The 14,754-nt window shown below is 39.5% G+C and overlaps 1 protein-coding gene across 1 annotated transcript in view; it reads left to right on the forward strand.

Annotated features, from left to right (window-relative positions):
- Nucleotides 1-2,889: 2,889 nt before the first annotated feature.
- The window catches only part of Emc2 (ER membrane protein complex subunit 2), an 894,248-nt gene continuing 882,383 nt past the window's right edge, over nt 2,890-14,754 (forward strand). Inside the window, exons 1-4 of the mRNA XM_032915015.1 lie at nt 2,890-2,980; nt 9,227-9,340; nt 11,905-11,969; nt 12,343-12,428. Coding sequence (XP_032770906.1) covers nt 2,941-2,980; nt 9,227-9,340; nt 11,905-11,969; nt 12,343-12,428 — 305 coding nt within the window. The 5' untranslated portion in view covers nt 2,890-2,940. The remainder of the gene's footprint in view (nt 2,981-9,226; nt 9,341-11,904; nt 11,970-12,342; nt 12,429-14,754) is intronic.

The following is a 14,754-nucleotide window of genomic DNA, read 5'->3' on the forward strand; positions in this document are numbered from 1 at the left end:
TATAGTTTTTAACATCTTCTGTTCATTCATTCAAAAATTATCATCAACTTAGACTGACTCACCCAAGACTTTATTTTTCTTTTCATATCTTCATACATTGTATTTTATCTCCAATAACATCCATTCAGTTGGTGAGGATATCCACTTAACATTTTATTTGACCTATTTTATTTTTCACTTCCATTATCATTCTGTATTTTTTCCAGTATTTTATCTGCTTGTTAAATTCTGTTTCAACAACATAGATGAACTTCCTTATTTCATTTTGCTGTCTGTATCCTCTGGGATAATTCTGGAATTCATTTTGAATTGTAACAGATTTAAATTTTTTACAATTTTTTATTGGATTTTTAAATTTACATTTCAAAAGTTATTTCCTTTCCGGGTTTCCCAGACATAAGCCCCCTATCCCATCCCCGAACTCCCTTCTTCTATAAGGGTGTTCCCCTCCCCATCCACCCCGGGAGCTCTGGTTGGTTGGCATTGTTGTTAATATGGGGTTGCAAGCCCCTTCAGCTCTTTCGATCATTTCTCTAATTCCTCCAACGGGGCTCCCCTTCTCAGTTCAGTGGTTTGCTGCTAGCATTTGCCTCTGTATTTGACATGCTCTGGCTGTGTCTCTCAGGAGACATTTATATCCAGTTCCTGTCATCATGCACTTAAAATCACTTTTAAAATCCTATATATGAACTTCTATGTTAGTCATTTTCGCTGGAGGACATCTAAATGAGGTTGGTAACTTTTGATGGCATCAAGTTGTCTTAAATTTTCTTGTTTCTTAGGTTCATCTTTTGGGATATGACTATCTGGGGTTAGATTGTTGGTTAGGACTGGAGGTCGGCTGTGATGCAGTGCTGTGTTAGATTAGTGTTCCAGGCACCAGGCTCAATCTTAACGCTGCTCCTGAGGGTTGAGTATTGCCTATGACAAGTCACTAACCAGTAGTTAACCCATTTTAATAACAGTAGATAATATTAGAAAGAAATTGCCTAAAATATGCACATTAAATATTAGTTCTTGAAGTGGGAAGCACTGTGTAGTCCGATATGTTAGTATGGGTGGAGGGAGGGAAAGGGAGCAATCACAGTGTGACTAGTGATAAGTATTGGATTGTTACATGGGAAGTAAAGGAGAGGGGCCCACAGAGGATTTAGAGTAATTCAATAAATGCAAAAATGGGGGGAGGGCATGTGGGACATTTGGCTAATGGAAGACTAAAATGAAGAGGTAAGTTGTAAAGTAGGTCTGCCTTTGAGCTTTGGGAGATGGAAAAATAACAGGAATTGGTGTAAGAAAAGAGAAAGAAAGGAGGAAAGGAGAGATGGGGATAGACATAGAGATAGATTGCTAGAGATATATAAATAGAGAGAGGGAGGGAGAGAAAGCAAGAAAGAGAAACAGTATGGGGCAATATTCTACACAGCACTGTCTTATCAGAACACGGATATGAATTTGACTGAAGCATTTAAATATTTTGAATGAAATAATTTTTTAAGTCTGCTTAGTCAGAGGAGAAAATAATTCAGAATCTAACCCAAGTTTATAAGTTTCCTTTTCTGTCCTTTCAGGCTCATTGCTGGCAGATAGCAACAAGTTCTTCCCTTCCCCTGCCTCACTTAAAAATTGCCAAGAGTGGGTAATGGAAAGATGCTGATCAAAGACGTACATTTTTGTTTAGATGGAGATTTTAGTCAACAACAGTATCTCATCATATATTTGGTATTTTGATAAAAAGCTATTAGGTGTTTTCTACCTTCCAACATGGTAACTATTTAGGAGATGGATAAGTTAATTATTTGGGGTAATAATTTCAAATCATTAAGCTATACACTGTATATTTATCTATATCTATCTATCTATCTATCTATCTATCTATCCTTTTGTCAATGATATCTCATTAAGGATATGGAAAACAAAGAAACAAAAACCCTTCAACAGCTAGGCTGTGGGATATAGGTCTCTCAGTCTTAACTCTATTGCCTCTTCTTCACTAACCCCTAACTATGGGTGATCTGTCACATTTTCATACATCCCCAGCTTACATATCCTCTGTTTACACTGTAAAATACTCATTAGAAATACTAAACACATTGTTGGGGATGTGCAATTCAGCCATTTCACCCTTGAGCCAGTCTTTCCTCAAAGTAAGTTTTTGGTGGGAAGTTCTCCCCAGATGAGTGAACAGAAGCAAAGTTTAGGCGCTGAAGGGTCTTTATTCTTTATTCGTTCTTTATACGTACTTACACATTGGCTGCTCTTATGGAGATTTCAATCTAGACTTGCATCTGAAAGGATAATGAAATTAAATATAAGACAGATATTAACTATGGATGCAGGTCTGCAGCCGAGCCGTCTTGAGAACATAAAATTCCTTGGCTCTGGGGACATGATAATGGGAATGGAGAATAACAGTTGATCCTTCAAATCTTTCACAAAACTTTGTTGTTCTATGTAGTTGAACATTAAAAGGCCATAGAAAGTCACTTCCATGATGAATAGAGGAAAGTTGGGAGTGGGCAAATATTTGACTAAAACTTTGAGTTTCAGGGGTCTCTGAAGATAAAGTACACACTAAGGACTATGATAGAATGAATATACCTGTGTAAAGGAAAATGAAAACCCTGAGTCGGCATCACATTTGATAAAATCTCAGGAAAAAGAGAAAGTTACCTCAGCCCAAGTAAGATCAGTTGTGTCACAGACTCCTTACTCAGCAGCTCCCGCAGCTCATCGCTGGCCCCGCCCTCAGGCTCCGCCCCCGGCCTCGCCCCGTCGGCTCCTCCCTCTTTCCCGTGAGAGCTGTAGAAATGGGAGGAAGATTCCGCCCATTCCCTTCTATTGACCAATAAAAAATGGTTTCGTCATTTGCCATTGCCCGGTAGCGGGTGACGTGCTGCGTCTCCCCGCCCTCTCTCCCCGCTGCCTCTGGGTTCTAGGAAGATGGCGAAGGTCACTGAGCGTTACGATGTGACTTGGGAAGGTAATTTGGGGCGGGGAGGGTGCAGGAAGACCCAAAGCCCTGGGATATGGTTCGGAAGTACCCAGAGTCCCCGGAGAGATTCGTGCCCCGTTGTGTCCTCCGCCGGGCAGCTCTCCCTGAACTGGTCGAACTGAATGGAGACTGGGGCTGGTTCCTTCCTGGGCCCAGCCACGGTCTGCGACGTACCCTGTCGCTTTTGCGGGTCCGTACACCGACCCACCTGCCTCTCTGTGCACCGGTTCTGTCATCTTCTGTTTAAGAGGCGAGAAGAACACGGGGTTGCGACTGTCACACAGCATGTGGTTTCTGGGAGGCGTGGTTGAGGCGGGATTTGTGTGTAGACGCTTGTTTGAAACCAAGAGATAGGTCCAGTGAGGCCTGTGCTAAGTGTTTGTAAATTGTATAGACAAGGTGTGTGGGAGATCCATAAACAAATGTGCTTCAACATGCACTTTCTATTTTGTTCTCTTTTCAGAACTGGGTTTCGAATGCCTTCCCTTTTTAAATTCATTGGTCAAACCTACTTAAAGCACACACAGCATAGCTTCCTACTTACTTTCTGCCAATTCATTTACTGAAGGAGAATGTAACTGGTTAATTTGGTTCACATATGATCGTCTTTTCCTGTCTGGTTGACCAAGAGTGGAGAGTCTTTAAATAAAATATTCAAATCTTGGATCAGTTCTGTGAACTGTTACCTCTTTCAAAAAACATTGGTGGGAGTCATACTTAAGAAAATAAATGAGTTTTTTAAAAACATGCAATTTCTGTCCATGGACAGTCCATATTCCCAAAAGTTGACACAGTACAGTGTATTGGAGTAGCTAATTTGCCCACTGAATGCTTTTGTGGGATTTTTTTTTTTTTTTGTGAAATTTTTGTGAATTGTTTGATCATGAGTAAGTGTCTGAAATACTTTAAGGAGCAAAAGATTTTATATTGATAGAGAAATATAAGTGCTAGTTCTTCTGTATGTCAAGTAATACACAGCTCCAACCTTCAAAGAGTTTATAGTTTAATGGAACAACAAATCTGTCAATTCATTTTTAAAAGGTATGTGCACGTACCCTTCAGTGGTAAAGTTGATAGGTTAGTGGGTGTTTTAAATGTTATAAATACTTCATGATTGTTGAAAAGTGATATTATGACGGTGTGTAAAGGATAGCTTTTAAGGTCTATTAATGTGTACAATCAAGGGACAAGGATTATGTCACTGCTGGCAAACAAAATCATTCTGTATAGCTTCGTCCTATCCTGTGGGCATTCTAAAGTGTAGTGATATCACTAGATTTTGAATAGTTACTGCTGTGCAAATTTGTTGAGCAATGAAAGAAGAAATTATTTTAAAGTGGTCGATAAGCTCTTAACCTGAGCGAAAAGATTTTGTTGTTGAGTGATAGTATTATGTCACTCTGCTGAAAGATCTGTCTAGAGCCACTGCCGGTGCCAACTCTGTGAGCTGGCTCAGCTTGTCTTGTCTAGATTGCCTAAATTGTCATGTGATTGTCTTAGGGGCACAAGCAATTCCTTCTACCAACAGTGTTCTCTCCTCACAGTCTCACTCCTTCCTCACTCTTAAATGTTAAACTCTCAGGATCATGCTCTAAAGTTACATATTGCAGGACCCTTAAGCATGCATCTTCTTACCCCTGCCACCATATTTACAAAAGAAGGAAAGAGGGAAAACAAGAAAACGAAAACCCCAAGCAACTGAATTGAACAAAACCTGCTCCTGGATCATGTGTTTTCTTACTATTGAAGCACTTTCTTGCTTATGTTATCTCAAATTTTTTTCTGTGTTAGAATGAAAGAAACTAGGTCAACTGTGCTCACTGTTATGTAACTAGTGATTAACACAGGGAAGAAACTTGAATTATTGATTATTGAACTATTGAAAGTGTTAATAACCAACACTAAGTTGTCCACGCTCTTTTCTTGCTTTCTAGTCTAGGCACTTGAGTGGCTAGAATACGGTTTCCTTATTTTTGTAAACTGAAGGCTTAATTTTCCTGAATTAATAGACTAATATCAGCAACCCCCAGTGACCAATATCTCCTCCCCCAAACCCCTTCCTAGTGCTGGGGTTAGAGCCAAGCAGACCTTTTTTATGTTTTGCAAAGGATTCAACTCAGGTTCTTATGCTTGCTAAGCAAGGACTCTTACCCAACAAGAGCTTTTAGCTACTTAGCCCCTGTAATTCTTGTAATAGGAATGTATATATAAAAGACTTTAGTAAGTTTAACACTCTTTTAAGTCTCAAATAGATGATATTAATGAATAGAATGAAAGTCTACTTTGTAAGACCTGTTGAAAGCATTTGTTATGTAAAATATACTTAAAAATTGGAGGCCGGAAAGAGAATTTAGACTCGTAAGGAAAATAGCGAAGTTTCTTGAGATATGTGTGTAGGCATGGCTCGATAGAGTGCCTTGTGCAGGGCCTAACATATAATAGACATGAAATGAGTTTTTAAAAATGTTACAGAGAATTTTGTTTGTATTCCTCTTTTTTACTTCATCCCTTAAGAAACCACAGCTTTGACATTTCCTGGATGCAGCTTCTCATATCTAGAAGATACAGTCTTACAGCTGACATTAAGAGTCTGCTGACTCTTACCTTTCCTGTCCCTTTTCCAGGATTTTCTCTGAGCCTGAGGAGCAGGGACTGCGTTGTATATATATCAACAGTTTGTCTTCTATGTCTTACTTTTTCTTTAAGGTCTTTAGGAAGACACTTTGCCAATTCAAATGTTTATATTTTATACATTTCTGTTATACTTGCCATTACAGGTAATGCCCTCTATGCAAGATTTTGATTTTGTATCTTTTTGTATGTATATGTGTGTATGATATATGTGTGTGTGCATGTAGATACCGTAAGTTCCTGCTGGGTGTTTGTCTATTGGATTCTACTTAAGTTTTCAAAACAGCTTGTCTCACTACATCTTGAACTCACTGATTGGCTGGACTGATGGGCCAGTGGGTCTCCAGGATCCACTTGTGTTCTCATAACTAAGGGGGGTGTCACCATGTCCAGCTTTTTGCAAGGGTTCTAGGGACTAGAACTGAGGTCTTTTTCCATCCTTCTGCAGCAAGCACTGTCTTTCTCCCCAGCCCCTCGATTTTGTTTCTTAATAGAATTCTCCTAGGTTTACTTCATCCTTTTCACACTGTTCTTTTAATAAGTTCTCTGCATCCATTTGCTGCCAAGTGCTGGAACACACTAGATTGACTTCACATCTCACTAGGTCACTGCCATACATAATTGGAAGAACACTTCTACTGAATTTTCTATACACTGAAATAACTTACTTTTTGCCTTCAAATTTAGTACCCACCCCATCCATTAAGAGCTAAGGCAATTTCATTATCCTGTAACTGTGATTTGGTGATCCAAATTTGTGATACTATGAATAATTGCTAAAAGATATATACTGATTCATATACCTGAATCTATAAGTGGTCTTTGAGAATGTGTATTGGAATGGAGGAAATACAGGAGAAAGGTGTTTCATACAAACGAAGCAGAGTAGGAGGTAGGCTATTTCCTTATCTCTCGAGGTCCAGGTGTCTTGGCACAGTGAGACTTAGTCTTTAGGGAAAGATGAACAGGATAGCCCCTTGTAACCTCTTTTATTGATATTACCCCTTGTACAAAGCCAGTAGTTAATAGCAGGTACAGAGAGTGGTGAATAGATTACATGTATAGTATGTAATAAAGTGAGCTTGGATTTGAAGAGTGTACTGCCTTTGGGGAAGAGCTTAAAAAGAAAAGTACACTCAAAGGAGGAATGCTCCCCAAATTTTATTTCTAGCTAGAGGTTTTCCCTTATTTTACTTCCTTAAGGTAGCCAAACCCTTTGTGGTGCTTTATGTTTACTAGAATGTTTTCTGTAAATTACTTGACAGTAGGAATCCTAAATGCAGACTACAAAAATGAGGGCAACGTGTGAATGAGGTTGAATGAAAGATTGGTAATGCCTATGAGGAGTGCACGGGTGCATGATCTTTTAATAGTAATCAAAATTGGCTTAGAAGCAAAACAAAAATCCAAACCACAGCACTGTTCAAACATGAACTCTCAGTTTTGCTGTATTTAAGTTTCATGAGAGACCTATGAAACTTGTGATCCTGTGTATGTAATAACCAAAGTGGTAGAAATGTTTAATGGTAAGCCCCGAATCACCACCTTCAGGTTGGTGAGGCAAAGGTGATTTAATACTAGTCCTCTCACTAGATCCTTTGCTCTTTCTGAATCTTGTATGGAGCCAAGCATCAGCATATTTTTTTTTTATAAAGAATAACCAGATAGTACTTCTATCTAAATGTTCTAAATGTCAGCAGCTTTTGTGTATTATTTGGCTTGTATTGTCTCTTCTTGTATCATTGCAGCATAGAAAAACAAAACCTCCCCAAACGTAGGTTCTAATAAAAGTTTGCTAGCAAAACAATTGGCTACAAATTTGGCCCTAAGGTGGTAGTTTCTTGAATCAAGTTTAAATTTTCTGATATAAATGCAAAGTGCAGAGCAAGCTAGAGATACCGTAGTTAGAACAAGATAGTGTTTGCAGTTATAATAGTGGCTGACTGAGGGAGAATCATCAAAATAGCAATATGCATAAAACTGAGCAAAAATTCTGTTTTCAGCAAACACAATAATGCTCACTACAGTAGCCAAATTACACAAGTATTATTTTTTATCTCCATTTGGTAGATGAGAATGTTGAAATGCAAAGTGATTAACTCAGCAGATATCCAGGTAGAAAGTGTCAGTGTTGAGACTTGCAGTGCAGCAGCTTGAGTATTGCATTTGCACTCTTGATAGGTGTGTACAGGTAAAATAAGGAAGATGTATGCTCTCAGGTATGTTGTTCTGAGGTAGATACTTAGTTTTACCTAAGCTATGTGTTTTAGTTCAGGCCAATACAGCAAATACATCACAATGTACATCTTAAACCATAAATTCTTTCCTTCCATACGGTTCCGGAGGATAGGAAATAGAGAGGCAGCTCCTGGCAGATACGGTGTCTAGTGAGGATAGATAGCTAATGGCAGAAAGCAGAGAAGACAGAGTCTCTTACATCTCGTGAGGGCACTGATTGCCTTCCATAGGCCCGTCACCACTTAAGGTCTTGGAGTTTTAGTTAAGTATTCATTTAATTAACTTGAAAAATCATAAACATTTAGCCTGTTATGTAAAAGGAACAAGATTAAACATGCTTTTAAAATACTTTGGGTTTGGTTTTCATTATACTCAGATCTTAGTTCTTCAGACTGGGATTTTTATTTCATTATTTATGTATTTACCTACCTATTTTTGGCCAGTGGTTATGGGGAAGGCATTCTGGTTCTCAACTCCTGGGGAAGGACAAAAGTTTGTGTACAGGCAAAACATAAGGGGTTTTTCTTTGAAAAGAAAAAAAACAGGAACCCTCTTCTGTTGTAAATAACCACCTGTGATAACTAATATTCCTCTCAGCCCACTCCTGTGATACTGATATTGATCCATTCAGTAGGACAAAAGCCATAGGATCTGAGAACACCTTAAAGGTTCCACCACAGTCTGGTTGTATTCAGAATCAGATTTCCAATTCCTGAACATAGGGAGAGGCATTCACACCACAGTAGAGTTCTTATCCCAAAATTTCCTGTTGACTTGTAATTTGCAGAGTTGTTCTCCTGTCTTATCAATGCAACTAACAATACAATTGCTCTTACCAACATTACTCTTGTTGTCTACTAAGTTCATTTAAAGACTTCCTTTGTTGTAATTCTTTTGTTATTTACTTCTTAGGTTGGCAGTGTAGTATTAAGGAAATGTGAGGTTAATATCCTTTAGTTGTTAATAGTTTAGTTTATGAAAATTATTGAAAATTTCTATATCCATAAGCAAATTATAAGAATACATTGAATATATTGAGCTATCTCAATGTAATAGTATGCTTTTTTTTTTTTTTACTATTTAGAAAATGATCTCTGACTTTTACCAGACTCTAGAAAGTAGTCTGTATTTGCCTTCAGCCCTCCAATTAAGACCTACTGTTGCCCAAAGTGATACAGTGCATGTAGCAGACCCGTGGCATGATGTTCTTTACAATTAAAGATGGTTGTGATATCACAGACTTGCCTAGAAGTTGGAGTTTACTTCCTTATGTAAATAGTTGATTTCATTTAGTTAGTATTTTGACATCTCTCATATGTTTATATATGTATATGTGTAAAGAACTTGAATATTACTTTTTTTTAGAAATGCGAGATAAAATGAGAAAATGGCGAGAAGAAAATTCAAGAAATAGTGAACAAATTATGGAAGTTGGAGAAGAATTAATTAATGATTATGCATCTAAGCTTGGGGACGACAGTAAGTTTTTGGTTATTTGTGCAGGCTCAGCATGTCATATTCATGATTATTCATCTTTAAGGGTCTTTATTAACATTTTACTTACTAGTTAGTTACATCACTCCTTTGTTGCAGGAGATATAATGAATGGTACTTTAGTTTAAGGAGGTACTTTAATTTCGTTTACAGTTGTTGGTACTTATATCCATTAACTTTTCTATTGCTGTGATACAGAACATGACTGTGACAGCTAATAGAAAAGTCTGAGCTGGCTAGTTTTATGTCAACTTGAAACAGGCTAGAGTCTTTATGAAATTAGAACCTCAACTGAGAAAATGTCCCCACCAGATTGTCCTCTGGGCAAGCCCCTGGAGCATTTTCTTGACTGATGATATATATGGGAGGACCCAGTTCACTGTGGGCGGGGCTACCTCTGGGCTGGTGGTCGTGGGTTGTAAAGGAAGGCAGGTCGAGCAGGTCCATAAGCAGCACTCCTCCGTTGCCTCTGCCTTGGTTTCTGCTCTCACTTTCTTGGATGATAAGTTTAAAGCTGTTAGAGCACGTAAACCCTTCTTCCCCAGATTGCTGTTAGCCATGGTCTTCATCACAGCAACAGAAGCTGGAGCTACAACAGTTTATTTGGATTTATGGTTCTAGGTTAGAGTCTGTAATGGTGGCAGGAGCAGCAAGAAGTGGCTGGAGACTCACTTCTTGGTCAGTAGTCATGAAGCAGAGGCTTTGAAACCTCAAATCCTGCCCCAGAGATGGACTTCTCTAGCAAGGCCGTATCTCTTAGACCTCCCCAGACAACTGGGAGCCAAGTCTTCAAGTGCCAGAAACTGTGGAGGACAATCTTACTCAAATCACCACTGTAGTTAAACCAGAAACTGTGGAGGACAATCTTACTCAAATCACCACTGTAGTTAAACCATTAGACACGCACTTCTGTTTGAAAGGCTCACGAAGCCGGTAAATGTTTGCCCACTGTAGATTTCAGAATGACATTCTAATGTGGTCAAAATGTATTTCCTAGAGAATTTTAGAATTTAGTATGTATAAGTCTGAACTTAAGAATTTTGGGGGGTGTTGAATGTATACATTGTCTTTTCTTTTTTATTTTCTTTTATTTAATCTTTTTTTCTTTTTACACCCCAGATTTTTATCCCCCTCCTGCCCTCCTGGTCCACCCTCTGACTTCTGACTGTTCTACACCCCTTATCCCCCCTCCCAACCCCCGCCTCCGTCTCCACAAGTATGTCCTTCCTACCCCCACCCCACCAGACCTCTAAACTTCCTGGGGCCTCCAGTCTCTTGAGGGTTAGGTGCATCTTCTCTGACTGAACCCAGACTCGGGAGTCCTCTGCTGTGTATGTGTTGGAAGCCTCATCTCAGCTGGTGAATGCTGCCTGCTTGGTGATGCAGTGTCTGAGAGATCTCTGGGGTCCAGGTTAATTGAGGTCCTCCTGCAGGGTCCTCCTGCAGGGTCGCCCTCCTCCTCAGCTTCTTTCAGCTTTGGTCCAATTCAATCACAGGGTTCAGCAGCTTCTGTCCACTGGTTGGGTGTAAATATCTACATCTGACTCTTTCAGCTGCTTGTTGGGTCTTCCGGAGGGCAGTCATGATAGGCTCTTTTTTGTCAGAACTCCATAGCCTCAGTAGTGGTGTCAGGCCTTGGGGCCTCCCCTTGAGCTGGAGCTCACTTTAGACCTGTCACTGGACCTCCTATTCCTCAGGCTCTTGTCAATTTTGTCCTTGCAGTTCTTTCAGACAGGAAAAATTATGGGTAAGAGTTTTTGACTGTGGGTGGCAAAGCCAACCCTTACTTGATGCCCTGTCTTTCTGCTGGAGGTGGGCTCTATAAGTTTCCACTCCCCACTGCAGGGCTTCTCATTTAAGGTTCCTCCCTTTGAGTCCTGAGAGTCTCTCTTCCCCAATCTCTGGTACATTCTGGAGGGTCCCCACCCACGCACCTCCTACCTCCTGAGGTCACCTGTTTCCATTTTTTCTGCTGACCTCAGGGCTTCAGTCCCTTTCCCTCACCCAATACCAGATCATGTTCCCCTCTTCCGCTCCCAGTCCCCTTTCCACCCAGGACCTTCCTTTCCTTTCCCCTCCTGTGATTGCTTTCTTCTCCCTCCCTAGTGGGACTGAGGTGTCCTCACGTGGGCCTTTCAGCTTGCTAACCTTTTTGAGTCCTGTGGATTATATGCTGGGCATTCTGTGCTTTTTTTTCTGCTAACACACCATGCATGTCCTTTTGGGTCTGAGTTACCTCACTCAGAATAATATTTTCTAGTTCCATCCATTTGCCTGCAAAACATAAGAATTTTTATTTCTAAAAATAATTTAAAAGTAAAAAATAAATAATAAGTAATAAAAATGTTAAAAATAATTGTGAATAAAATAAATTAAAAACAAAAATAAAAATAAATTCTAAAAGTATTTTATTTCTAAAAGTGATATAATTAATAATTCTCAGTAATAAGCAATGTCCCTAAAATATTTGAAAGTAGAAGAATTTATTAATTTCTGTTTGGGAAATTTCTACATTAAATTCAGGTGTTTTTCCTATCTTATATGTGTAGTTTGGATCATATATGAGCAGGTGATGATTGCAGCCCTAGACTATGGTCGGGATGACTTGGCATTGGTAAGTATTTAAACTAATTATATTTTACCCTATATTTGTTTTATGAGTTATAAATTAATGTGTAGTTAAGGTTTACTGTGGGACACGTACTGAGTGCTTTCTATGGCAAGTTTTGAATGCTTCTTTAAGTACAAGGCCAAGGTTGTACCTCAGTGGTAGGATGCTTGGCTAGCTTCCAGAAGGTTCTAGGTTCACTCTCTAGTATCATGCACACAAAGAAAATGAATAAAATACCCATACCAATAAAACAGTAAATAAAACTACATACTTTGGGGCACAGTAGAAACTGGTTAGACCATTTTTAATGGATTACTTATGAGATAGAACTGCAGTTGCTCAAGTCATTGTTTCGTTTAACCTGTTATATTTTCAGTTTTGTCTTCAGGAGTTAAGAAGACAATTCCCTGGTAGTCACAGAGTTAAGCGGTTAACGGGAATGCGGTTTGAAGCTATGGAAAGGTAAACATGACTAGTGAACAGTGTAATTCCATGGGCAGATGCGGAAGCCGTTTCTATAGTGCATCGTTGATGCTCCTGAGCTCTGTTTGACATCAGAGCGCTTCTCGATACAAACCCCACCCATACTTCTAGGAAGCAACGTTTGGCGTAAAGTATAATTCATTTTCCACATTTTCTGTTTTTGACTTGACAAGTCAATATTAAGACTTCTGAGCTTTGTTCCTCTAAGAAAGGATATTGTCAACTTCCTAGGCTTTGAGGGAAACATACACATACTTATGCATATATTCTCAAAGTACATGAAATGCATGATCATCATTTAGAGCATATTTTTTTCATCTTTTTTATTAGATTTTTTAATTTGTATTTCAAATGTTATCCCCTTTCCTGGTTTCCCATCCAAAAACCCCCTATCCCATCTGCTCCTCCCCCATCTTCTATGAGGGTGTTCTCCCACCCAACCACTCACCCCATTCTGCCTCCCTGACCTGACCTTCCCATACACTGGGGGTCCAGCCTTGGCAGGACCAACGTCTTCTCCTCCCATTAGTGCCCAACAAGACCATCGTCTGCTACATATGCAGCCGGAGCCATGGGTCTGACCATGTGTATTCTTTGGATGGTGGTTGGTTGGTATTGTTGTTATACGGTTGTAAATCGCTTCAGCTCCTTCAATCCTTTCTCCTATTCCTCTAGTGGGGCCCCATTCTCAGTTCAGTGGTTGGCTGCAAGCATCTGCTTATGTATTTGTCTCACTCTGGCCGAGCCTCTCAGCAGACAGCTATATCAGACTCCTGTCAGCATGCACTCCTTGGCATCAGCAATATTGTATGGGTTTGGTGGCTGTATGTATATAAGCTGGATCCCCAGATGGGGCAGGTTCTGAATGGCCATTCCTTCAGTCTCTGCTCCAAACTTTGTCTCCATATCTCCTCCTATGAATATTTTTGTTACCCCCTTTAAAAAGGACTGAACCATCCGCAGTTTGGTTGTCCTTCTTGAGCTTCATGTGGTCTGTGGACTAATATCCACTTAAAAGTGAGTGTATACCATGTGTGTTTTTTGTCATTGGGTTATCTCTTTCAGGGTGATATTTTCCAGTTCCATCTATGTGCCTACGAATTTCATGAAGTCTTTGTTTTTAATAGCTGAGTAGTAGTCCATTGTGTAGATATACCACATTTTCTGTATCCACTCCTCTGTTAAAGGACATCTGGGTTCTTTCCAGTTTCTGGCTATTATAAATAAGGCTTCTATGGACATAGTAGAGCCATGTGTCTTTGATATATGTTGGAGCATCTTTTGGGTAAATGCCTAGGAGTGGTATAGCTGGGTCCTCAGGTAGTGCAATGTCCAATTTTCTGAAGAACCTCCAGACTGATTTCCAGAATGGTTGTACCAGTCTGCAATCCCACCAACAATGGAGGAGTGTTCCTCTTTCTCCACATCCTTGCCAGTATCTGTTGTCACCTGAGTTTTTTATCTTAGCCATTCTGATTGGTATGAGGTAGAATCTCAGGTTTGTTTTGATTTGCATTTCCCTGATGACTAAGGAGGTTGAACATTTCTTTAGGTGCTTCTCAGCCATTAGATATTCCTCAGCTGAGAATTCTTTGTTAGCTCTGTACCCCAAGCTCTGCACCCCATTTTTTAATAGGGTTATTTGATTCTTTGGAGTTTAACGTCTTGACTTCTTTGTATATGTAGGATATTAGCCCTCTGTCGGATGTAGGATTGGTAAAGATCTTTTCCCAATCTGTTGGTTGCCATTTTGTCCTAATGGCAGTGTCCTTTGCCTTACAGAAGCTTTACAATTTATGAGGTCCCATTGTTGATTCTTGATCTTAGAGCATAAGCCATTGTTGTTCTGTTCAGGAAATTTTCCCTTGTGCCCATGTGTTTGAAGGTCTTCCCCACATTTGCTTTCATTCTTTGAGTGTATTTGGTTTTATATGGAGGTCCTTCATCCACCTGGACTTGAGCTTTGTACAGAGCGATAAGAATGGATTGATCTGCATTCTTCTACATGCTGACCTACTGTTGAGCCAGCACCATTTGTTGAAAATGCTATCTTTTTTTCCACCTGATGGTTTTAGCTCTTTCGTCAAATATCAAGTGACGATAGGTGTGTGGGTTCATTTCTGGGTCTTCAATTCTATTCCATTGATCTACCTGCCTGTCTCTGTACCAATAACACAGGTTTTAATCACTATTGTTCTGTGATACTGCTGGAAGTCAGAGATGGTGATTTCCCCAGAAGTTCTTTTATTTTTTTTATTTATTTATTTATTTATTTTTTATTAACTTGAATATTTCTTATATACAT

Source organism: Rattus rattus, chromosome 1 (genome assembly GCF_011064425.1).
Source record: "Rattus rattus isolate New Zealand chromosome 1, Rrattus_CSIRO_v1, whole genome shotgun sequence".
Taxonomy (NCBI): domain Eukaryota; kingdom Metazoa; phylum Chordata; class Mammalia; order Rodentia; family Muridae; genus Rattus; species Rattus rattus.